At 34.1% G+C, this 27,309-nt stretch overlaps 1 protein-coding gene across 2 annotated transcripts in view; it reads right to left on the bottom strand.

The window, feature by feature from the left end:
* Positions 1-27,309, bottom strand: part of CUL3 (cullin 3) — a 91,746-nt gene that overhangs the window by 7,024 nt on the left and 57,413 nt on the right. For both annotated transcript variants that reach the window (XM_054585608.1, XM_054585609.1), the window contains 11 exons: positions 26,016-26,176; positions 24,900-25,014; positions 23,197-23,425; positions 18,566-18,711; positions 17,657-17,833; positions 16,282-16,452; positions 15,606-15,713; positions 11,914-12,038; positions 11,161-11,257; positions 8,758-8,892; positions 1,440-1,626 (listed from right to left, as the gene is read on the bottom strand). In XM_054585608.1, the coding sequence (XP_054441583.1) occupies positions 1,440-1,626; positions 8,758-8,892; positions 11,161-11,257; positions 11,914-12,038; positions 15,606-15,713; positions 16,282-16,452; positions 17,657-17,833; positions 18,566-18,711; positions 23,197-23,425; positions 24,900-25,014; positions 26,016-26,176 (1,651 nt within the window). The remainder of the gene's footprint in view (positions 1-1,439; positions 1,627-8,757; positions 8,893-11,160; positions 11,258-11,913; positions 12,039-15,605; positions 15,714-16,281; positions 16,453-17,656; positions 17,834-18,565; positions 18,712-23,196; positions 23,426-24,899; positions 25,015-26,015; positions 26,177-27,309) is intronic.

The raw sequence follows: 27,309 nt of genomic DNA, 5'->3' as shown, positions 1-27,309 counted from the left end.
TAATGCATACTTTTTTGCCCAAATTTTTGAAGGAAAAATAAGAATGTGCATTACACATGGGTAGTATCTGAAATATCTTGTATTTGTTCTTGTGTTTTGTAATTATTTGTTATATGAAATTTCTTGTATAATATGTTCAAAAATAAATGCTAAAATTCCTTTATAATACAAAAAACAAGTATATAACTATAAGTAAAAAATTGCATTAAAAAATTAAAGTGAAAAGATTTTTTCCCTGAAAGTATGGGCCACAAATGCGGGCGTGTATTACACACGGGAGCGTATTATACAAGGCAAAACACGTTAAGTCTTGAAACCCAACACCTGTATCTGTCCAAAACGACAAATTCGTATGTCTTGCACCAGAGGACAAAAGACATTTTATTCCATGACTCACTATGACTACTCTGTTTTATTTTTAATCTACATCTGTGTCCCAAAGATATGGGGTCAGTTTTGTTGATGAAGATACAATGACACGGTTTTCAACTATGGGACAAAGTAGTCAAGGCTTTAACAGAGATACACCACCCTGCTTCACAAGGCACACAGATCCAATCAGGGTCAAAAAGGGAAACACAAGTATGTCTATAAGGTTCTGGAATCAATGTATTTTGGCAGTCAATTTTATATTTAGCATTAAAATGATTGTAAAAAGACTATCTTTTACTAACATACAACACAAATACAATTTTTTAAAATAAAAAGGCAGTGGTCATTATGTTATTTTAAAAAGTTTTACCACAAGATATATTCACCGTAATAAATAAATCAGTACTGAAAAACTTTCTAACACTACTTTTAAGACGAAGTAGAAAACTACTTTAGAGTTTGAGTGTCAACAAAGGTGGAATGCCTTTTTTCTCTTTAAATGCACAGAAAACACACATCTTACATTATGTTAAATATACAATAAATAGAATGTTTATTATTAGCTTTAAGACTGTACTAAAAATTGCTCATAACAGGGTCACTTCTATGTTTTTAAGTTGGAGAGAAAATATTGAGTTTTAAGGCTTTCAAACTGAGAAATGTTCATCGGAATATAAACAGCTGCACCTATGATCAAACTTTAAATAGATAATTTCCAATTTTGAGAATTCTATAAATCTGCTTTAAAGGCAAACGCCCACTATTAGTTAACCAGTTTAAAAAAGTAACTTTATAAGTATGTACTATGTTCACAGAATTGTACTCCATGCATCGAAAACCTATTGAAATAAGTATCACATTCACTGCTCTGCATTACTTTTTAAAATACTTACTATACTTGGATTCAACTGCATTTTGACAGGAACACGTAACAATAAAAGCTGTTTTATTTCTTAAGCCTATGTGTCATGTATCACCCGAAAATAATTAGTTTTTTAAAGCTAAAAATCAGACAAGAATTTTTAGAGAAAAAAATACAGTTTGTTTTAAGAGAAAAACTCTAATACCTGTTTGAATCTTGACTCTGTGCAGTTTGGACGTGAACTGATCATTAACTGTGAATATGTGACCATTTTCTATTTCCTTTGACTTCGGTTCTTTTGTGAGAACCCGCTGTGTTGGTTTACCACAGGCGAGGGACTGCAGGGCTCGAACAAGTTCTCTTTCGGGGATATCTGTTTCTTGCTGAATTTCCTGAAATTTCATCAGATTGACATAGTTTGTATATACAGACTTTTTGAAAGATTAAACCAGATTAATTAGTAAGTAAAACTGACCAAAGAGTGGTTGGAGAGGTAATCCCTTAAAGTATTAATTTACAACCAAGAATTCCCTATTATGATACTTTACTAAAATTTCACTTATTTGAAAAAACTGGAGAAAAAAGGTGTTTCAAATTACAAAATATTGAAAATACACATGCTTTTCTGTTTCAGGAGATATAAAGCCTAATCTAAAAATGACATCGTCCAGCAGAGAATATTAGGGATGTGCCTTTACATTTTTTTAAAAAAGTGTTAACATGTAATTGTCACTTTTACATACTCAGCAATTTTCCTTCCAAGTTTATCCACACCGCTCTTTTGCTTAGCAATTTCCTTCATAAAGAGAAGCAAAATAAGCTTGAACTAAGGCCTTCTACCATACAATCAAAATTTATAGTCCAAGTTGACCATATCTACTGCCTGTATGACCAAATAAAAAATTAAACACCTGGTAATTAATACTAAATATAAAAAGCAACAAATCTGTTTTGAAGTGCAGGTGTTAACGGTTGCTAAATATTAAAGAGAGAAAAGAAATTCAGAGGAAAAAGATGAATGTATAGTTGATCCCTGAACAACATGGGTTTAAACTACATGGATATACTGTGGTTTCTCAATAAATACAGTCAACCCTTCACATTCGTGGGTTTCACATCCACAGACTCAACCAGCTTCGTATGGAGAACAGTATTTTTGCATTCCCAGTTACCGTTTTACAACTGTGGTAGAATCCAGGGATGCAAAGGGCCAACAACTGTAGAGTTAAACGTTCTATGTGGATTTTCAATGCCAAGTGTGCAGGTACTGGGCCCCTAAGTTCCACCTTATTCAAGTGTCGACTATATTTTTAAATTCACTATAATCTTACATCAATGGGACAGTAAGAGAACTGTACACAGATACAATTTAGTTCCTATGCAACTAGAAGGATGGATGTATGATGCACCAAGTCTGCACATTAGGTTACATCGCTTTGATTTGTTGTACACAGCTGTTTCTTTAAAAAAGCACAGGAAGGTGGGCATGAAGATGGTGATGCTCAGATTATGTATCAAATGCAGAGAGAGTCATTGTGCTTTTCACAAGAGTCTGTGGGCAACAAGAGATTTTTCTAAATGACTGTCAGGTTAAGTGAGGATTGAGAGAAACGTAAATTTTAGTGATGATGGATGATGTACCTTCCTTTGCTTCAAATGATCTCTGGTTATGTCCACCTATTTTACACATTGTAAATACTATACATGTTAACCCTAGGAAATTAAACAGGTGTTATTATTAGAATGTTGATTATAATTATTATGTACATGCTATAAGTGACTTATTTATTTTATTGTTTAGTCATATTCAAAGAACTGGAAATATATTATTAGGTTATAGCTTACAATTACACATGATTCCCAGAGGTAACTATTGCAATCCAAAGTTTCTTCTATGCCTTTTTCCTATACATCTACATATACACACATAAACAGAAATACACATATATGTGTATACAGAGGAATATGCCATCTATGTAAGTATTACTGTTAAACATAAACAGGAGCACACTATGAATTCTCCTACTAATTTCTTGGAGATTTTCCATGTTAGCAGCAAGTTTAAAGCTACAGGGAATTCCACAGTACTGCTCTATCACGATAAAAATGAAGACTGAGATTGCACCCAGTTTTGTGATGGACCACGCGTTTCCGTCTTTGAACACAAAAGCCAGGTTTTCCGAAGCAGATTTCCAGATGTGTACTTGGTTTCTCAAAGTTATAATCATATTTGATAAAGTGCCTTTCAAGTTGCTTAACTATTTATCTTTACAACTGTCTAAGAGTATCCATTCTCTCTACACTCAATTTTCTTTTTCTCTTGTTCTTCTGTTGGGCTAAAAATGGAATCTCACTATTTTAATTTGTAATCCCATGACCAATATAAAAAACTTTGTTTAAAGGATATTTGTTAACTCTCCTTCCCTGCTTTGTCTATTTATATTCCTTCTACGTTTTTCTATTCATTTGTTTTTGTATTATTAGTGTTCTTTTATATTTAAGGTTTTAAATTATGTTACATGCTGTAAATAATTTCTCCTAGTCTCTTTATCCTCTCTTACTTTGATATTTCATTATATAGATGTTTTGTTACTTTTATGTGGTTAAATCTGTCAGTCTTTTCCTTTGTGGTTTATGAAACACGCTTGGGAGAAAAAGCTTTTCTCACATCCTACCAATATATTGTTTCCTTCTATTACTGTTATATATCCATATTTACATCTATCCGAAATCTGATTTTGTTATTTAGTATGATACACGGAACCAAGATCCCCATACTACTCTCCTCTTAGTCCCACAAATGAAGCAACAATTATTTTAATTGAGTTTATTCAGAAATGGCAAATAAGTCACCTCTCTCGGTATTAATGTCTTTGGACTCTTTATTTTGTTAAAATAAATTATTTGTCTATACATGTTAAACAACTGTAACTTTAAGATATGTTTTGATATTAGGACAAATTATTTCCCCTGTTATTGGACTTTTCTGCCCCTCCAAAAAATGTTCTGCCTATTCTTGTCCAGGTGAATTTTGGGAATAGTTTGTCAAGTTTCATAGAAAACAAATCTTTTGTAGATTTTTACTAGCATTTCATTAAATTTATAGATGACTTAAAAAAAAACAAACCTCCTTTGTACCATGTATTTTTCCTATTTGGGTACACTTATCCTTTCCTATTCTTTCTCTTTTATTGCCTTTTTGGTACATGTTCTACCTTTCTTGTTAGAATGATTCCTAGGAAGATCATGATCTTTATTAAAATATCCCAGTGTCATTTTCTAATTATGATTTATAAAAAAGTTAACTTTTCAACTGAACTCTTCTTAGGGAACTGTTTCTCAGTTGATTAGCAGAGTTGACAAACATATTGTCTACAACTTTTGTCAACTCCGGATATTTATTTCACTCCTTTTTCTTCTTGTACTGTGTTAATTAGGATCCACAGAATAAGGCTGAGCAGCAGCAGTAAAGGTAGGTCTCCTAACTTGTTCCTGACTTAATGGGAAGGTATCTAATATTTTACTACTAACTACCACTTGCTTGCTTGCTTGCTTGCTTGCTTGCTTGCTTGCTTGCTTACGTCTCTCACTGGATATACCCTGAACACGTTAAAGGGCAGGCATTTCCTTTCATTCTTAGGTGGCCAAGAATCCCTCCATACTGGATGTAAGGAAAGGGGATTTTTAGCAAATGCTTTTTGTACGTATGTAGAAATCATTCATAACCTCCTTGAAGTGGTATCTGACAATACCAAGTGTTCAGTCAATTTCTTTATTATTACTACAAAATCTCGTTAACTATTTGTTAATACATTCCTTCTTTGTATTCCAGGGATACATCCTATTTGGAAACAGTAAATTACCCTTTCAATACACTGCTGAATATGAGCGTGCATTTATGTTGAGTAACATGCTGTCTTTTTCTGGTTTTTTTTTTTTTGTTTTTTTTTTTGTATTTTCCTGGCTCCATTTTGTACTAAGGTTACACCGGACAGTTATTTCCCAATATGTGCATTTCTCGGTATGTGTATTTTACTTTTGGGGTTCAAAGTTCTCTCTGTACAGCTTTCATTTTAATTTGCTAATTGTGTTACTGTCAGTCAGTACATGTGAGGAATTTCTATGATTGTGGAATCTTCTCCTTGTAGTTCCAACCATTTTCTTTTATATATTGTGGTTATAGCACTAATTGTTAGCTTCTTGATAAAATATTATCACTGTTGTTTAATGGTTTGCTATTTAAATTCTACTGACATTAATTTTGCTATTGTCCACAATTAGCTTTTATTATTTCAAACTTACTCTCAGAAAAATTTAAAAGCATAAAGAAATTCAGGAAATTTGTATCAATACTCATCGCTCTTTAAAAAGCCAAATGCTAATTACCAAAGCCCAAGGTATACCACTGTATATATTTCCTTCTTCTACTTCTAAACCATAATACAGACTTCTAGTCAAAAAAACTAAAAAAACAAAAAAAGAGGAAAAAGCCACAGTAGCCTGACTTCTATGAATTAAATGTGAAACTACACATATATGCGACCTTTTTGTAGGTAGTTTCCAAGATTGTTCACAAAAATCTTGGTATGTTTTAACCGTGTGTGGTTCCCTCACTGTATGAGGGCTGACCTGGGTGACCAAGAAAATAAATGACAATATGTGGCTTCCAAGGCTAGGTCATAAAGGCACTGCAGGTTCTGCTTGGATTGCTTGCTCTAGGAAGTTAGCCACGGTAACTCAAGGACAACCAAACGGTCATGTGATTAATAAGGCCCACGTGGAGATCTCTTACCAACAGCCAAAAGGACCTGCCAGCCACGTGGAAGCAGCATATACCACTAGCTTGGAAGTGCATTTTCCAGTCCCAAACAACCAAGATGACTGAAGCCCTGGCTGACATGTCAATGCAACCTCACGCGGTCGAGCTAGAAACCATCCAAACAAGCCTTTCCTGAATCCATAACTTGCCGAAACCACGAAAGACAATAAATTGTCAGTGGTTAAGTTTTAGGATTTGTTATGTAGCATTAAATTACTAATATAGCATCTTATTGAACTCATAAAGAACATTCAAAAATAAAAGATCAACTTCTTTTAAAGCTGTTAACGACCTCTTCTAATTGTAGAGGTGATCTGTGAGTTGGCTAACAAACCTTCCGCAGATTAGGGTGAAACACGTGGTATGAGTAACGACAAACTTCATGTGTCCCTCCCTCACAATGCCCCTAGATCAAGATGTGAATAGAAGGCTTTGGAGTCATAGGAACAGCATTCTACATATGCCATTTATGCAAAGGCTTCTGGTTTGTGACTTAGCTAAAATTTACAATATTAGAGGAAATTTCTACTTAATTTTATTTTCTACCTAATCGCTGCTCATTAGTATCAATGACCTCAAATTGGTACTAGCAATTTCAACAATGGTTGAAGAAAATGAATTTATGTTTTTGTTTATCCCATTATTTTGCCAGTTCTTTATAAACAAAAACTCAGAAAACCAACTCTAGCATTTTCTAAGCAGCTTATTCTGCTTAAAATATATTATCCATGAGAGATGCAGATTAAAACATCCAAGCTGTTAAAGACAACTTAATTCTACCTCTGTTTGAAAAAGCTTATTACAATGTCTGAGTAAGGTACACAATATTTGCTCAATCATTATTCTTGGGACTTAATCGTTTATAACTTGTGCATGAAAATTAAGGTATTCCCTTAAGAGACACCTGGAAATATTTAAGAGAAAAACTGCTGACTTAAAAACTCAGGTTTCAAAACATTTCCTTGAGGAGTATCACATAAAAATGGTCATCTCTTAATTATACCTTTCACATAAAGAAAAGTATGGAGATGAGTATTAAAATAGGCCTAAAATTTAATTTTGCTCTGAACTTCAAACTTAATCTATTTCCTATGTTCACCTATATCTGAAAACTGGCTCTCAATTAGAATGTGGCAATAACTTTAAGCTTTTAAAAAAATACTCATTCTTTATTTTAAATTTAAACTTAGTAAGAATCACATGGTCTTCATTTTAACTCCAACCCATCCATTTAAAGGTATATGGAGGAAGAAAAAGGGTAATAAAAAAGCCAGCATATTAAAACAATTACTGTATTAAAAAAAAAAAAAAGGAAGAAAACACTTGATACTATCAAGACAAGGTAAAATTAGTGTAAGGACAAACACTGAAATCAACCAAATAAGAGAATACAGAAACAGACTCACACATGTAGTGTCAATTGCTTTTTAAAATAAAGGTGCCAAGATAATTGATAGGGAAAAGACTACTGCTTTAGACAAATGATGCTAGATGAATAACTATCAGTGTTTATCATTCTTTGCAATGTCGAGGTGGCCACAATTTCTTTGATAGGATATTGAAAGCAGGAACTGTAAAAGGGAAAAAATCCAGGCTTCTATCAGTATTAAAAAAATTCTGCTCTTTAAAAGATGCCACTAAAAAACAAACAAACAAACAAACAAAAGAAACACTGAAAAAGCGACAGACTATGAGAAAATAACCACAGGACACAGATCTGACAAAGAATTTATATGCAGAATTTATAAAGAGCTTTCAGAAACTCAATAAAGATATGGAAACCTCACTAACAAGACACGTAAGTGGCATATGAACACATAAAAGATGCTCAACATCATTAATCATCAAGGAAAGGCAAATTGAATCCCCAATGAGATGTAATTACATATCAGTTAAAAGGCTAATATTAAAAAGACTGCTATTTCTAAATTTTGAAGAGCATGTGAGGAACTGGACTTTCCTACGCTGTAGGCAGGAATGAAATCACTGTGTACAGTCACTCTGGAACACAGTCTGGCAGTTTCTTAAAAAGTTAAACATATATCTCTACTCATAACAGCCTCAATCTGGTAACTCAAATGCCCATCAACAGAAAATGTAGTAGATCCATAGAATCTACTCAGCAAAAAAAAGCAATGAACTACTGTAACTATACTTGCAGTAACATGGATGAATCTCAAAAACACTGTGTTATGTAAAAGAAGCACCACAAAAGCAGTATGTATTGTCTGATTCCATTTATGGAAAATGCTAAAAAGGCACAACTATTCTATGGTGATATAAGCCAATCACTGGCTCCCTGGGTCTGGGGACAATGGGAGGGAAGTGACTACAATGGAGTAAAAAAATTTGGGGAGTAATATTCTATAGATTGTGATGGCAGTTACACAGGTATGTACATCTGTTAAAATTCATCAAATTATGCACTTAAATGAAGTATGTTTTGTCACATAAAACTCTATTTCAATAAAGTTGATTTAAAAAAACCAAATGAAACAGGACCCAACAAGTGTACAATGTTCACATAGTTCCATAAACCTAATTTTATGCTGTTTCCTCTAATGGTACTCAAAGGGTAATAATAATAATAATAATCCTAAAATAATAATGACTCTGAAGGTTTATTCAAGTAAGACAGACTCAGGTAACATGTGAGAATTAGTAACAACACAACTGGTTAAAATTTATACAGCCCAACCCATACCTCAAACGTGTATTTTTCTCTATTATTAAAGAGCATTAATATGGTCATCTGGAAAGTGGAGACTTGCAGTATGTGCTTCCGTGTATTAGAGCCAGTGACTTGTGCCCCTCCAACGCCAACTTCAGATCCATCTTCCTGTTTCATTTTTTTAAAAAAACATAAAGTAGATAAAAATTATCTCCCCGTAACTTTCACAGTATGCTTGAGAAATAACCCTTTACAAAACTATAAAATTTATTCCTATATAGAAAGAAAATACTATTTAAAAGTGTATATGTTTATACATATTTGTGTATGTATGCACACACTCGAAGTCCTTAATTAGGGTTGTCTTTTTTTTAAATTGTAAACACTTTAATTTTACAACAAAAAATTATTTTAACAGTACATAACAGGGTAATAATGGACTTATAAAACATCACTCCTTTATACCACTACCAGAACTAGAGGGTCAGGCTTCCGTGTAGTCTGAACATAGTGAAGAGATCAAACAGCACCGTAAGATTGGTGGGGGGGTGGGGGTGGGGGGGCCCTCTGCCACCCTTACAGCCTGTTTCTGCTCCATGATTTAAGTACATAGGCGAAATTTAAGTCTTCAGTAATTAACACAAATTATTTTAAAAACCTACTTATCTGTTTAACAGAACTTCAAAGACAACATGACTATTTAGGGGAAAAAACCCTCTTTTAAAATAAAAAACAAAACAAACAAACAATTATTAAAAGCTGAGTTCTTTAGTATCCTTGACCTTCCCATTTACACTTAAATACAGGGTGGGGTAAAAGAAGGTATACGGTTGTGAGTATGCAAAACACCAAGTTTATTTTTGTATTATTATTTATTATTGTACTATTTTCCATAAAAAAACTGTAAACCTAGTATACAATAGTTTCTAATATTATTCAACTAAATGATTTGTAAGGAATATTTCCCATTTCAGTTAAATATAACCATTAGGATACATGTAGCCATTTTCAACAATGTTAAAAAAAAAGTTTGTTGTAACAGTGGTATCGTATAAAACTACTAAAGTTCTTTTTTAAAAAAAAAAGATTTTATTTATTTTTAGAGTGAGGGGAAGGACGGGAGAAAGAGAGGGAGAGAAACATCAGTGTGTGAGAGATACATCAATCAGTTGCCCCTCACACCCCCCCAGCAGGGGGCCTGGCCCACAACCCAGGTGTGTGCGTTGACCTGGAATGGAACCAGCGACCTTTTGGTTTGCAGGCCGGCTGTCAATCCACTGAGCCGCACCAGCCACAGCTAAAACTACTAAAATTCTAATTGCCATAAACAATAAAACAGTTATTTGCTGCCTAGATGACACCTTACATATTTTTTTTAATGTTTGGATAGAAGCTTTTCGTTACTTTTCAATTTCAGGGCAAATGACCCTGATTTGAGTTATACCAAGCAATGAAAGTACTCTAAACCTATTTTAGATATAAAAAGGCGGGTATTTTTCTTCCTCAAAAAAAAAAAAAAAAAAAAAAAATCCTCACCCAAGGATTTTAGAGATTGAGAGGGGCAGGGGGAGGGGGAGGAGGAAGGGGAAGGGGATTAAGGAGAGGGGAGGGGAAGAGGGAGGAGGTAGAGAGAGGCAGAAGGGGAGGGGGAGAGGGAGAAGCACCGATTGGTTGCCTCCCCTTTACACCTTTTGGTGTTTGGGGTGGTGCTCCAACCAATTGAGCCACCCAGCCAGGGAGTGATTTCTGTTGTTTTTTAAAATGAAGGTAATTCACTAGCATAGCGCCCATTTTCTTTTTTGTTTTCTTTTCTCTTAAAAAAAAGTTCGACTATCTTTTTTTTATTAAATATTTCATCATCATTCTGTCACAGCTGTCCCAATTTTCCCCTTTGCCCTCCTCCTCCCAGCCGACCCCTCGCTCCCATTCTATCCCTGTAGTCCACGTCCGTGTTCCTTCATAGATATCCCCTGTCTAGTCCCTTGCTCATTTTAAATGATCCCTTTAGTAACACTTTGTACATCTCACAAATCTAAAGTGATGATGTTTCCAGTTTTGACTACTGGAAAATAAGGATCACAGGAGACTGAGAATTTTGAAAAGGAACACACAGCTTTGCATGCCCACAAATCAACTTAAATTTTAGTATTTTATGCACTACGGTCTCAAGTCTGATCTTATAAATAAAATATGTAATTATCTTATTTACTACTTAAGAAAGGTTACTGGTGTAATCTTTATATTGTCAAATGAAGTTATCTAGCAACTGAGAGAACACAGGTAAATAATGCCAAAGTTCTTTCCCTTTTTTAAATATATGGAATAGGTAGGGAAATAAGAGAAATAATTTACCCAAGTCAACAAAAATCACCAATCAGTTCTATAGACTAATTTTAAGTTCCTTGATATAAATATGTTCAAACTATCACTACCTACCTTTTTCACTGGTCCATAGAAGGTGGCATTGAGATCTGCAGAACCCATATGATGCTGGAGTGTGAGCTGTCGACCACTGTGTTTCGCTAAGTAAAACCTTTAGCAAATCAAACCAGGTTTCAGAGAATTACACAATTTACATTTTACAATTACATTGCAGTTTGAAATTATAAACTGCAGGATAACAACCCTTAACAAATACATATGTAAAAGAGTTTAAACGATAAATGAAACCTTAGGAATCAGGTTCAGTTCTAATATTTTTGTGTAAGAGGAAACTAAATAAATAAATAAATAAGAGAGAGAGAAAGGAAATGAGGGGTGGAGAGGAGACAGACAGAGAGAAAAACACAGACCTAAGTGGGCTAGGTATCACAAGATAAACGTAGCACATGAAAGAATTTCTACTGATACCCTTTGCCCCAGCCTGCTGCTCAGCCACTGCTGTTGATATGACCACCTTTCTCCACAGTAACCCAACAATCGATTGGTCCTAAGTCACTGGCAGACATCAACAATACAAACTATATTCTTAACCATGCACTAATGCCGAAGGACATCAATAAAACAGTCCTCTGAAAAGAGTTTATGCACTGTCCATTAAAATCATAAAAAGATAAATTCTCCTTTTGAACAAGAGGTAAAAAAATGTAGTATATTCATCTTCAATCAGGGACATTACAAATGTTCATATTTATTTCAATTCTGGATAATTATGTCTACTTAGAAGTACGAAGTCTGATCTATGCTTACCTTCTAAATATCTCAAAAGCATGCCTGGGTGCTGGTGGGATGTTGCACTTTGGTGTGGCTGACTGAGTGGGCCAGTAGCCTGTTGTGAGCACCCGAACTGTGAGGTCGACACCCCCTAAAGATACCTGTGCACAGGAGAAAGAGATGTTCCTCACCAATTCACTATGATTTGTTATCTGTTCCATATAGATACTGCATTAGTTATCAAAGCAGTTAACGCCAAGTTCAATATCAAGCAAATAAAACATTTTTAAAAAAGATTTTATTTATTTTTAGAGAGAGAAAGGAGGGAGAAAGACAGGGAGAGAAACATCAACGTGCGGTTGTCTCTCGCATGCCCTCTACTGGGGACCTGGCCCACAACCCAGGCATATGTCCCTGACTGGGAATCAAACTGGTAACCCACTGATTTGCAGGCCGGCATTCAATCGACTGAACCACACCAGCCAGGGCTAAACCACTGTCTTCTTAAAGATTAGACCGACCAGTGTTTTTCAGACGAACTCTCCTGGTGAATATTTATAATTATTGCTTAAGATGTTGACTTTAATATATTGACCAAAGGACAGTTGTTAACATGTGAACAAAGAGTGACTGCTTGTCATTGAGAAACGCAAAGTTTTGGCGCTCAAGCTTTTTTTTTTGAAGAGAAAATTTTAAGTGGCCATATCTGTGTAATTTTTAAAGAAAATTCTAGGATAATATCATCTCAGCTTTTAAGTATTTTTACCATCTTAACACACAAATAAAATATTCCAATCCCATTCACATCTGAGGTATATTGATCAACATTTTTGTTTTTTTTTTGCATGGAGTTCACATTCTAACAACCTTTGCATAGGACACTAGGTACAGTTCTACATAATAGGTGTTCTGTGAGTATCTGAATAAAGGATAACTACCTCTATAAAATATATGCTAGCATTACTGTCACGTTAGATTTTTTCTTCTTTTTAAACAGATTAAATTTTTAAGAAAAAATAAAGCACATCAAAAAACTTCTTAAATGTGAAATATTATCTTTATTATTGATATTCACAGCTTGTTCTAAACCACTTTCACATTTTTATCTAACCTGAATGATTTAGTGACATAGATTTCTAAAAAGAGATCAGTTTCTAAAAAATACTGTGAAGTATTCCACACTCAGGTTTCTTCACAAATATCTATTAAATGATTATTCCATTTTAAAGAAACTAAAACTAGAAACCCTAGATGATATATAGATGAGATGATCATAGCAGAGACTATTGGATGATGAACTGACAGGAGGGCTAAGAACTGCTGGTACATCGGCAAATCAGTGGGGGGGGGGGGGCAGGGGGATGCCAGGGCTTACAACTTGGTTCAGTCCATTCAAGACAATAGTCTGTTATCTCTTCTCTCATAGACCCACACAGACTTAACCTTCAAGTCTTTTTTTTTTTTAAATGCCACTTTTAAAAGAGGACTTTTCTGACCACTTCTCCCCCGCCCCCCGTATTTCCTTTGGATCTTCTATTACCATCTGAGGAACTATGAGTTTTCTTATTATTTGTTTCCCAGATTAGAAAGTAAGCACCATAATGGCAGGGAACTTTGTTCCACTCTCTGCTGTACACACCGTGCCTAGGACAATGCTTAGCACAGACAGCACTTAATGAATTATTTGTTAAATGGAAAAGAAAAAAAAAGTGCGTGCCTCCAAGAACTATTATAGTGGTCTGTATCTTCTTTTCCTCACTATTTGAAGCCATTAAGCTTATATTCAAAGACAGCATGACAGAGGCAAGAACAGAGAGGGAGAAGTTCCAGAAAAGTCTGTTAAGTAAACAGAAATATGATAGCAAGGTAGTTTTCCTGCTCCATCGCCATTTTAAAAATAAAAACAGGAAAAAATAAATATATTACTTTCAGCATAATAACAAAGACTGATCTAAAACTAAATGGAAGAGCCACTTTCTTAATATATTTAACAGGACAAGAAAATTACAGAGGATTACCTGCTTGAGGATTAGTGATATTTTAAAAGTGCTCAAAGATTTCAGAAAGCTCAGGATTTATCTGATCACTTTATTACTTTTCATCAAATCTTTCTAATGTAGATTGAGGCTTAGGAGACTTAAAGCTTACAGTCCTTAGCAGAAACAATTATAAGAAAGTCAATAACTGCACGCAAACAATGGTCTTACAGTAAATGGAAACTCCAACTGGATTAGCAGATCTGTAATTCTGAGCACCATGATAAGTACTCTACTTACTATATAGTTAACTAATATTCTACCACACAGTGAAGGATATGTCTGAATAATCAAAATGAAGGACTAGAAAATTCACAAACTTTGTAACAACAGAAATTAACAAAGACAAACAATCTGATGAAATCATCATGTTGAAGGGTCACCCCACACCTTAAATGCCTTAAATGAAACAACTCCAACAGAATGATCAGGAGTCAAGACCGTAATTTTCCTATCAAAAAGCTTTCAACTATCCGAGTCAAGGTAATAAGACACTTAAAAATAGTATGGGTGCTGGACCTATCAGGAATAGTCCCTTACAGATGGTTTCAATAGTGTTTATTTAGACCAGGTTATTTTCCCAAACCTCTCAATATGTGCAAGATTAGTGGAAGAAAAAAATAAACAGAAAAAAATTGTATCACATGAAAATATAATCACATCAATATATTAGACAGAATTAAGTACAAATCCCTAAACAATAAGGAAAAAACCAAAACCCTGAGATAATCACATTATTCAGTTCCTGCCCACCCACATTTCAATACATCACCCACTTGTATCTTTCTTGCTCTCAGCCATTCTCCACTGTAGACATTGTAAGGGAAATCGCTACATCACTACTTATAATGAAGAGGGATCACAAATCCCTTTGGTCAGAATGCCTTAACATGTACTTGTCCATTTCTACAGGGTTAGCTATTTTCACATATTTTGTTTGTTACGAGACTGTAGGACCACAGAAGTGATAATCTAACACTTAAATATTTTTAAAAACCCTCAATTTAAAAAAATGATTGTGACATGTCTTAAGTGATAAACAGTCACCAGAGAGAGAAGACTTTTAAAGAAAAACTGTGAAGTTCTCTAAACTTAAGGAAAAGGTGAAAAACAGTTCAAAAAAAATTCAGAACTTTATTAAATCTCACAAAACCCCACTGGACTCCAAAGCCATACAAGCTGCAGCTCATCCCTCCTCTGGGAGTCAAGAATATAAACCACACTTACAACACACTAGTATCAGTGTTTTTATACTCAGCTTATCCCCCCACTGATCCTGGGGGTGTCGGGTCCATTTAATATCAATGAAATATCAAGTAACAAAGACACAGCACAATCCTGGTGAAAAGCGAAAGGAAGAGAACTCTAACTCAGTAAGCTTGCCTAAGCTCAGTGTTCTTTCCATAATCTGTAATGACTGTAATAGCAGAATCATTCTATTTATTACATTTTCAGCACATTCCTTTAAGTAGGGAGAATGAACTAAGTTTTAGAAGAATAAAAAAATAATTTAACATTAATAGAAAATAAGTTATATGGGAAAAAATATTTTTGGACAATACATGTTGTCACTAATGACTTGAAAAAAGATATCAGCAGTACAATTATTTGATTTATAGATAAAAATGACCATTACAAAAATTTTTATATAAAAACATATACACGTAAGCAGAAATGAGTATGGAATTTTACCCCAGTTGCCTGTAGATGTTGCCTGAACTCATCCATAGTTGTGTTTGAGATGCTCATATCCCTAAACATTCCTTCCAGTTTTGATGTGAACTGACATCCACATTCAGTCTGTGGGGGAAAAAAACCACAAATATACACAAATAAATGATAGATTTTTCTATAAAAACACATACAAAGAAATAAACTAGTCCATGTTACTTCTGCCATTTCTAAATCTTCCCAATAGCTGCTCTATGACTACAGCTACCAAACTTTAATGTGTTTGGTGTTTATTTTAAAATGCAGATTTCAAGTCCTTTCAGAAATTCCAATAACCTCACTGAAGGCAGGGCCCAGAACTCTCATGTTTTTACCAAGCACCTCAAGTGATATAGGAACAAGAAGTCTATGGACCACACCTTTGTGACAGAACTATACAGTAATACTCCCTTGCTTCCCTTGTATTAAGCCTACCCAGATCGCCATGAATGTACCCTGCCAACTCCAAGAGAAATCCCAGCAAACTTTGAATGTCTGAGAATTTGAAAAAATATTAAGTACAGCCTGCTCAAAAAAAATTCTAGCTTTAATTTATAAAAATAATTAATTAAATAGTTCCTAATCAAATGCTGTTGGTGTTCAATCATGTGACAAACATTACTTAAGAGCACCCCATTTCACCTTCTATACACCTTACCTTTAATTTAGATATCATATTTTTTTCAGAGTCATCTGAAACACTTTTATTTGTAAGAAGTCTCCTTGCCAAGTGTTGTTTATAATAACGTTCAAATACATCTTTTTCTTGCATAAACCTAAAAAGGACCATTGCCTTATCCAATATCGTTTCTACTTCTTGTTCTGTTAGCTGAAAAATCAATTAAAAGGCTAGTTAATAAATCCAAAATTTTAGTTATACAAAAACAGCACTACAGTTCAACAGTTTAAAATCAACGCTGTGGCAACAAACACGAGTATCTCGTTTGAGCTATGTCAACAGGATTGATCTCACTAGAGAAAGTGCCTCCTACTTCATACAGTAGGAGCACACCCCAACTCTTACACCCTATTCTAGTGCAGCATTAAGCAGGGGATGAAGTGGAGTTCCATTCCCTAGAGGGCTACTGCTGAAATGATAGATGGCCAAATTAAAGGATGACAAAGAACAGGTGGAGTAAAAATGTAATTGCAAAAAAAGAGTATTTTATGATGCCATTGCATAATTAGGCAGGAATTCACATAGCCAAAAGATTATTTTCATATTAGCTCATTCAAAATCTAAATTGTGCAAACAGAAGGGTAATAATTTGTTATAATTTAAAGAGTAAAAAGACCCCTTGCCTTTATATTTTAAGGGAAAAATGATACTGTGGCAGGTTGTATTAAGCTCAAATTAAAAAATATGGAAGATTAAACAAATGTGTCTTTTTTATTGTGTCTTGATCTTTGTTTTTGTTTCTATTATAGGAACCTGTAAAACCTGTGGACATTTGTTGCTTTTCCCTTTTATCTCCCAAATTCCAAGATGAAGTAAAAAATACCAATTTATGTGTGATCACACTATGTTTAATTTGATTTTCTATGCTATAGTTAGCTTCCAAGATCCCAGGTATAAAATAAAGGTTTAAAAATGAGCTTCAGTGTGTTTTCAAACTATTTTCTGACAGTTACTCTAATGTATGCCTTCAAATTCTTGGCATCCAAATACTACTTGATTCATAACCCCCAGAACCAGATGACTGCAGCAACATACTGTGGTATGGATAACTGTTTTCTAGTTCTTCATTATCTCTATAGCGTATCCAACCCTCACAGTCTAAGGGCTTTAAGAACCAAGGCTGTGTAGTTGTTTGTTTTTACACATTAAGTGAAATGTCAAAGCACCTCTGACCATTTCACATACCTTAAACAATCCTTTACAAAAATCACAGCACACATTTAAGCACAGCAAAGGACTACGCTTATTTTTATATCTACAAAATTCCCTAATTTTATACTTAATTTCTTAAGTTTATACACAATCTTTTATCTACAAGTAAAATTTAATATATTTTCAAATACATTATACTTACCCCTTTGACTCCCTTTTTCAGCTTATCATCAATAAATAATGAGAGGTATTCAGGGGACCTGGAGTTGAGGTTGAGAAAATACTCGAAGTCACCCGCAATAGTTTGTTTAAAGAGCCGGTCATTATTAAATGATTCCTGGAGGAAGCGATCAAACCTACTCTTCAGATCCAATAAGCCCTTCCAAATAAAAACACAGAAATTTAAGATACATTAGAGTTTTTCTAGAAACAATTACATGTATGAACATGTATGTTAATTTTAACTTCGCTAGTACTATAATGTGTACATTCAGTGTTAAATTTATAGATACTTTATTATTTCAAGCCTATATCTAAGTCTGTAGTAAAAATGTGAGTGATGAGAGAAGCATTCTATCTTCCACTTAGGTATTATAGCCGATGAATCAACGAGCCTCCTCACTTCTTACTCCTGATTATCTGTCTTTACTAAATGGGCAAGTCCATGAAAATTAGCTTTAAGAATGTACCTACCTCAGAACCCCATTATTTATATTTAAACACAAAAACCTGGAGCACAATTTATTCTCACTATTGCTTGAAAGCAAAAAATATTTTGAAACAAAAAATATTTAACGAATTTTTTACACACTAAGGTATATGAACAGTTAGGCATCTAAAAAAGTAGAAACAATAGCTTTCATTCTTAAGACTATTTAAACAAGGTCTTTACCAGACAAAATAAATGAAAAGGAGCAGGTTAGTCTGGCTCCCAGATATATACACATTTTGCAAAATTCTAGAATATTTAGGGTAATTATACATACTAGTTTACCACTGGGACAAGTAAATCAAAAATACGTAATACATGGCATAGTAAAAGTGACCTTTATAGCACTTACCAACATTACTTTATTATAAACTTGAAAGAGAATCTTTTATATTTACGTACCTGGATATAGTCAACGGGATTCTTTCCTTCGCCTTCCTCAGAAACAAGGGCTTTACCTTGTTCCCTCAAATAGGAACTCATACACTCACACATTGTTTTCAAACCATTTGGCACACGACTAAATAACTTGTACATGCAAGCAAGGTCTGCAATCAGAAAGAACACACAGTTCAGCTACATTAAAGATTAAGAAAAAAATGTGAATCTCTGTTCATGCTCATTTGTGATACTTAAACTTATTTCTCCATTATAATCATTTGCTGACATGAAAAACTACAAAAACCAGCAAAATAGTAAAAAAAAAAAAAAAAAAAGCTAGTTAATGGCTATTATTTATAAAATACATGTGTTAATGAGACACTTTGAAAGCATCAATAAAATGTCGCTGCAATTTTAGTTTACAGGTAAGAGTTGATGCCCAAAAAGCATTAATAAAGCCACAAAAACTGAAAACTGAAATTCTGATTTATCCTATATAATTCTATATAGGATAAATAATTTAATTTATCCTATACAATTCTAATCTAGAACCTAATATTACTGGAAATTATATATCAAAAGGATAAGTTTAATTATGGTGCAATTTGTAGTCAATGTAATAAAGGAAAATTTAAAACCAATCTAAAAAACATCTGGTCTTACAGATATTTTTAAGTATATCCATCTCAAAAGTTCAAATGACAACCATGAAAACTATGGGAAATAAAATATACTAGGATTTATTTCATTATATATCATGGGAAAGTTTAAATGAAATTTATAGCATCAATTCCTATTTTTTAATATTCTCCTCAGATCAATCTCTAAGAGTTCCCAGGTGATGTGTCTTAGAGCCAGTATCTGTACTTTAAAAATTGGTTTATCTCACTATCTTGCTTTTATTTAGAATGAAAGCTTTAGACTCTGTCCACTTTTTGTATCATTTTCACAAAGTTAAAATGTGGAGCTGAAATAATGCTTTTCATTATGTCTAGTGTTTCTTTGAAGTAAGAACTTACAGGGAAACTGTAGTGTCAGAACTTTACAATGATATAAAAAAGTTTTATAATCAAGAACTTTAAAAATGAAGTTAAAACAACAGTTTCTAGATCAGAAGCTGGTAAATCTTTTCTGCCAGAGTCAATACTGCAGATACGTGAACCATACACAGTCCGTCTCCGTGACTATTCAATGCTGCCAATTGTGCAGAAAGAGGCCACAGGCAATGCATATATAAATGGGCAGGACTATTACAATAAAACTTTATTAAGTCTAAAATTTATATAATTTTATGTGTAATGAAAAATTGTTATTTTTTAAATCCCCCCCCCCCCCACAACCAAACTGGCAGTAGGTCATATTTAGCAAATGGGCTATAATTTACTAGTCTGGTATACATTTACAAGAGCAATGTGGATACTAAAACTGACATATTTATTTTTAAAATACTTAAAAGCAAGTTTTACAAAAAGGGCTTCAAAATTATTCAGTAACTCACAAAAGTAAATTTTATTTAAAAATAAGTTTTCATCAATAATACACGTCCAAAGTAATCTACATACAACAAAGCTTACAGTTTTCTCACATTTAGTACACAACCAAATTTCCCATGTTAAAAACAGGTATTACAAATTCAAGAATATGGATATACAAGGTCTGCCCAGAAAGTATCCAGCAATGGAATATGAAAAAGAGACATTTATTGAAGATACAAGAAACACTGTACATAGGACAATGATGCCTCTGTCCCCTTCAAAGTAGGCACCTTGGGACCTCACACAGTTCTCCCAGTTGCTACCAGTTGCCCTGCCATGTTTTCTGGAATCTCTACGGTCTGAGATCTCTTCCTTTTCAAAGGTGATATTAGTTTTGGGAAAAGCCAGAAGTTGCAGCACGCCAAATCTGGGCTGCAGGGGAGGCTGCGTCACCTGGGCGATTTGATGTTTCGCCACAAAACTCTGCATGAGACGTGATGCATGAGTGGGCGTGATGATGCTACCAATCCCCAGCTGCCCATAGCTGTGGCCTTGTGAATCATCCAAACAGCTTCCGTTCGACGGAGGAATGTTCAAGCTTAATGCAGATGTGTTGCTCTACTCACTTAGTCATTTTGAATGCAACAGCCAGACAGTACACATGCTCACTCAACAGTGTCTACTGCCCCCATTGACTAGTACAGTGAAGCCATCATTTTTCATGCTTGTGCATTCCAGTCCACTCTCCTTGGCTGCCAAGTTACATCAATGTCACACAAACCATTCTAGTTATATTAACAGTGGTTGGACTTTTTATGGGCAGACCTCATATACCACAGTAAATTTGGCGTATCAAATATCCCTTAACAAAATGGTTTCCTACTTACCTATTTTGTTTCTATGTTGTTACAGTTTTGCTTATTTATATGTTGTATATTAAAACTGTATGTAAATTAATACAATTTCATTGTCTTTCACGCTATATATAAATGTATGGCGTAGTGGATGTAAATGAGAAAATAAAAAATACTTGGCATTCCAAAATTAAATATCATTATTTCTGTACACAATAAAACAATAAAATGAGATACCATTTGAACTTCACAGTACTATCTGCATCTGATAATCAGTCCAATTCATTCTCCATTCCTGGTGGGAAAACTGTTTTCACATTCTGATTTATGAGACATTTGGCTTCATAATGGTGAAGCTGTGCCCCTGACCTATTCTTGACATAATGCTCAAGAGCAGAGCCTAGCAAAATTAAGACATTTCACAATTAGTTTTCTAGTGGAAAGTCAGGAAATTGAAGCCAGGATTTTACAATTTAATTTAGAATCACAGAAGTTGCTTACTTGCTGAAAACATTAAGTGCTAAATAGAGAACTATGGTAAGCGGCTATTGTGGTACTTCTTCACTTACGCACTTACTAAGCACTTGCCATGTGTCAGGCATACTTAATGCCTATAACCCAAGTCTCCATGCAGGTTACAGAGATACTGTAATTCAGGCATGTCTAACAACAATCTCTCTCCATCAAACATTTTATAGCCCCTAACCTTCGGCCAATTTAATCTTCCCCCCTCCCATACCCTCAAGGTAGGTGAAAGAATGAACTCAATGGCTAAAGAGTACATTAGAAAACTTATTCTCATTTTGTTTAAGCAGAGGAAAATATGTTTCATAATGTCCAAATCTGCCAGGGACCATTTAGATCAGGTCAAACTGTAATCTATGGACCAAATACAAATACAGCCCATTGTCTTTTCTGTACGTCTTATAAACTAAAAATCATTTCCACATTTTTAAATGGTCAAAAAAAAATCAAATGAAGTTTTATAGACACATAGTCAAGCTTATCCTTTTGTGTTATTGTCTACTTTCTCAATACACAGCAGAGATGAGTAGCTTACTACAATATACGATTCACACACCTAAAATATTTACTGTCTGCCCCTTTACAAGAAGGTCTGCTAACCCCCGACTTAGACCGTCAGGATCAGCTTATTTTAGAAAACATTTTGTTCTACAAAACAAAAATCATTTTAGGTATATCTGCTTTTACAAAAAACAGTTTACCAGAAGGGGCTTTTAAAAAGCAATTTTGGGGGGGTTTAAGAAAAACAATAAAGTTATGTAAAACTTTTCAGGAGCTTATTACACATATAGAAATGTAACTATTTCAAAACACAAAGCAAGGATTCTATTAGAAGAAGCATGAAGCAATCCTTCTCATCATCTTTCTTTTCCATTCTCTTATACCCCCTCTTTAAACTTATTCACTTTAATTTTTTTCTTTTCATTCCCTTCCTAGGTCATTACCCCAAACAAGCAATATGTATTTCTTCTGTAAGTGGCTAAAATACCACCAAGACTTCATCCATGAAACAGGAGAATAGAAGAGTAAGTACCATGTTTATTTTTTAGTATCATGCCAGTAACTTATTTATTAACTCATTGTTTTAAAGCAAAGCTTCAGAAATTAAGAACAAGCACAACATGACTGTTTACTTATTTCTTCTAGGATTCTTATCACAAACTGTTTTCAGGAAAATAAAGGTAACAGTCAAAGCAGTAAATGCTACAATTATCTCAAAATGCTTACTTTTATGCAATTCTTCCTTCTCTGTTATCAGTCTATAACTTCAGAGTCCCCAAAACCAGTTTACTAATTTATCTAAATATATCAATACAAAAGACATCCATTTTTGCATTTTAGGAACCCTTATCAAAACTGACTCCCACAAGGAAGCCTACAAAAATTATAAGATGGGAACTTCATATTTTGAAAGAATCACAAAAACTACAGGACCCTGTGGGAACAGAGTCCAAACTCTTTAGTACATATAATACTAAAGTACAGGGACAGATGAGAAGCTCGCTGGCCTCACCAATATTAGATTTCTCTTCTGGGTTAAGAAAAACACAAAGTAAGGAGACTTAAGATGAAAGACAGGAAAAAAGCCACTCGATTCACCAGAAACATCTAAAATCTTCCTTATTAAGTATAAAGCTTTACCATTAAATCCTACCAAAATAACATGTGACAAATTAATGCTATACACAACTTCTTGAAAACTGACATTCATAATCTATTTTAATTATAGGAAAATTAAATTACTAAGTACTTGGTAGAACTGTAAGAATTTAATTGTTTTTCAACTGCTAAGACTTACCTTCTGTCTTTCCATTTTTTAACATATGTACTAGCCCAGAATTCTCCATTTCTACTATAGTTTTCATGTGCTTGGAAATGAGTTCCCTCTCAACCACCTTTACAATCGGCTCTTCAGTTGATTTGTCAAGGCAGTGCATCACCCGTTCTATTTCTTCATTAATCCTAGCTTCTACTTTCTTTATATATACTGAAGCACTGTTTTCTGCTAAAAATTTCTGGCTTTCCATCTGCAAATAAGAAGCATGATTCTTTAAAAACATATAACCAAAACATGTTTCTGCTTTTAACTGGGTTTCTATGGTATTTATCACAAACCAAATGAAGTATCATGAGCACTATTAACATTTTACAGTTTATTACACATGTTCATACAGCCTGAGTTATATCCTTTAAAAAGCATTACTTACCTAAGACTAAATTAAAACATTATCCTTAAGCACTGTTTTTAAATATTGCCAATGTACTCCAAATAGCAGAAAAAGTAAACGCATGCCAGAGTAAAGCATTTGACTCCAATTGAGAGTGGCAAATTCTTCTTTGATCTGTTTTAATGTAAAATTATGCCTAGAAAGACCCATCATGTTTATCATACAGTTTTGCTGGAATACTCCTACTCACTAAAGCCCTCCTGCCGCCCCACTCCCCAGTCTCAAATGAGTATATATACTGAAGCTGGAGAAACAGAGCTTTTGACCAACTATTAATCTTGTCTGCTAACACCAGCCTTGTAGAAGTTCCACTAAACTACCAATGTTAACCCAAATGATTTAAAACCTATCTGAAAGTAGGATTAATGAACATATCTTAAGAATTATGTAATAGAAGATACGTTGATATGAATTATGTACAAATGAACATTTCTTACTTTTTTAACAAAAAAGTAGTTTTAATCCTTGAAAATATCAAGTTTCTAACAACTGACATTAACACACCAAACAAAAATCTTGGCAAAACCATTCTGATAAACCCGGGTTACCATCGCCTTAAAAATACTGTCTTTTTCAGTTAGTGTTTCGGTTGTATATACTGCCACAAATTTCTGTCAGTTGTACTTACTGACCTATAATTTCTCAATTAAGTCTTTAAGACATATGCACTATGGGCCCTGGCTTGAGTGGCTCAGTGGATTGAGGGCCAGCCTGTGAGCCAAAGGGCTGCTGGTTCGATTCCCAGTCAGGGCACCTGCCTCGGTTGCAGGCCAGGCTCCCAGTGGGGGGACAAGTGAGAGGCAACCACACATTCATATTTCTCTCCTCTTTCTCCCTCCCTGACCCCTCTCTAAAAATAAATAAATAAAATCTTTTTTAAAAAAAATAGATCCCACAGTGCATATGGGATCATGCGTATTTCTACATTTATTTTACTAATTACTGAATAGTGAGATTTCATTGGTGATGCACTGCCTATTAACCGGTGGTAAGTAATCTGCAACATACAATAAAATGTCAGTCATTTCTAAGTTTTTATATTTTATAAGATATAATTTAAAAAACAATGAATGTGTCTACATCCAAACTCTTCAATTTCTTTTTAATGAGTTCCTTCACTGCAATGGGAGAATGTGGGTAGGTATGCTGAAGGGTATTTTTTGCATGCTCTTTCCCCTACGTAAAAAAAGGTTAAAACATTCAAATTAGTCACCACATTCAATAACTTTAAGAACATCTTAAAAGAGCACTTATTTATATCTTCACTGATTACCTGAAAAAATTCTGCAGACATTTCCAAAAAAGGAGCCTCAAAATCTTCTTCATAGACGGATCGTCCTTCAAGACCTAAAATCATTAACATCTGGCAAGCATTTCTTATTGCGCCTCTGTCAAAAGACATTAAAAACATTTGAAAATCAAATTGTACCAAAGGTTTATGTAAAACACACATACCACCACCCCCCAGCAGTATAGCAGTATCTAAATAGACCCTCAGAACATTTTTTTTTAATCAAAGTGACCAATCTTCCTGAAGCAACTTATTTTAAAAATAAGGTTTGTAAAGCAATTTTAATTAGAAGGCATATTATGACCGCATAGGTATTTATCTCAAGTTCTTCTCATGCAGGGATTGCTTAACATTTTACAGAAATATGTTTAAGATGTCTAAATATTCCTGCGTATTTAAAAACACAGACAGAATAAAAATGCTGGTTATTAGGAAGTAGGGAGGAGGGAAGGAGGCTGTGTTGCTTGAAATATAAATTTTTGTATCAAATAGCTTTTAAGGAATCCTGACCAAGCACCAAAGCTGAAATAAAAAGACTATCACAAGTCTTCATTTAATAGCTGCTTTGAATAGAGAAGCAGAGGAAGCAATTTTGCATGTTTTAAGCCACTCCAGCTGGTGTCACAGAAATGACACACTAATCACGTTACGGATATGACAGAGGAGTACAGTAGTTAATAATTTCAGACTATGTTCAACATTTTTATTAAATATGTTAAGAATGAAGGCTAGCCAAAAGCCTTTAAAGATAAGGACAAAATAAAGGAAAACAATGTTATCAAGAAAGCAGCCAAAAAAAAAAAAAAAAAAAAAAAAGACAAAATGTCAGCATAAAAAAATACATGAAAAATCAAATGGTGAGGCTGATTTGCTTTAAAAAAAGAGTATACCAAATAAAAGCTTAGGGTGGCCGCTTCTAAAATAGAAGTGTGCTTTAAAGTAAATATTTATGCAACTTCGTTAACTGTGATATGGGTTTTCAAGAATTTTCATAATGTACTATACAAACTTATTTATTTTAATAAAGTTTTGACAGTGAATCGATTCTCAGGATATAACTGCTAAAAACCAAAACTTGAGTAAAAAGATGATTAATACCGGTCTACAACTTCTCCTTTCCGCTCTCTTGCAATCATATCCAATAATGTTTGTCGTAGATGATCCCTAATACACCCATAACGTACAACTTGATCTCGAAAAATAATTAATCCTAAATTGTAGACATTCTCCACATTATTTTGTTGTACATATACACGGTCCTGCAGTGAACAGAAAATCATATAAACATGAGTACAACTCCTGCAGACATAATCGTTGTAAGCTACAACAGTAAAGGAAATCAAATTCCAAAAGCAGTTAATTTTTCAGGTGAGAAACACTTCAAACTATCTTAAGCAACACGGGATTTTCTACGACCTCATAAATTATATAGAAGGAGGACTTTACAATTGTTATTGAAATAAACAATGGTTGTAGGTAATCGCCCATTTACCCTAAGAAAGAAGGAGAACAAAAGCAAGCACACACCCAGTCAGGGGCAAGTAAGCAGAGCGCAGAGGAGCAAGGTAAAGGGAAGGTAGGCAGATCCTTTCTCCCCAAATGCAGTTCTTACTTCATTAAACACTCTACTTGAAGATCATTTTCTATGAAGTAAAATTAAGATCCGAATGATTTAAGCTGATTGCTTACTGGTAAATATTAAAAGGCTCTAAGGCTTATAACAGAGCAGCATTAAACATCTTCAGTTACCGTCATTTTAAACAGATTGCTTACTAGTAGCCACCTTATTTTCAAGTTCTTACCAACATGATTACAGGTGTCTCACTTCATAGAGCACAGGTAATCCAGAATTACTGACTATAAAAGTCTTATTTTGGGCCTTATTTGAAAACACATATTTATACCAAAATATACTGAAATAAAACTACAGTTTAGAACTCACAAAAGGATTAGTAATCGAATTCCTTTTTTGTTCTTAACTACGATCTCTCTGGCTTTGGTGGGTCTGTGAACTTCCTAAAATTATAAAATTGTGTTTGTCCATATGTAAGTATTTTGGAAACAGCTTTCACCAGATTCTTAAAGGCATCTGTAACCCCAAAACAGTTAGGAACCACTGCAAACTGTGGGCATTACAAGCAACATCAAACAAAGTACAAGATGAACATGAACAGAAGTTCTACCATATTAGCAATGCAACTAAAATGATATTGATCAACCTTCCAATCAATTTTTACTACATTCACCACAAGTAGCACTCTCTTCACGTGACACCCTTCTTCCAATCTTGTTTTACTTATCTCACATAATGGTACATAAACAAATGGATACAAGGAAACTTGCACTTTTATTAGCACCTTTGGTGCTCACATTTTTCAAGTCCTGACATCAG

The sequence above is a fragment of the Pteronotus mesoamericanus genome, unplaced genomic scaffold (genome assembly GCF_021234165.1).
Source record: "Pteronotus mesoamericanus isolate MK-2021 breed Mesoamerican mustached bat unplaced genomic scaffold, CSHL_Meso_final contig_90, whole genome shotgun sequence".
Classification (NCBI taxonomy): Eukaryota; Metazoa; Chordata; class Mammalia; order Chiroptera; family Mormoopidae; genus Pteronotus; species Pteronotus mesoamericanus.
This window is presented reverse-complemented; position numbering and strand designations above follow the sequence as displayed.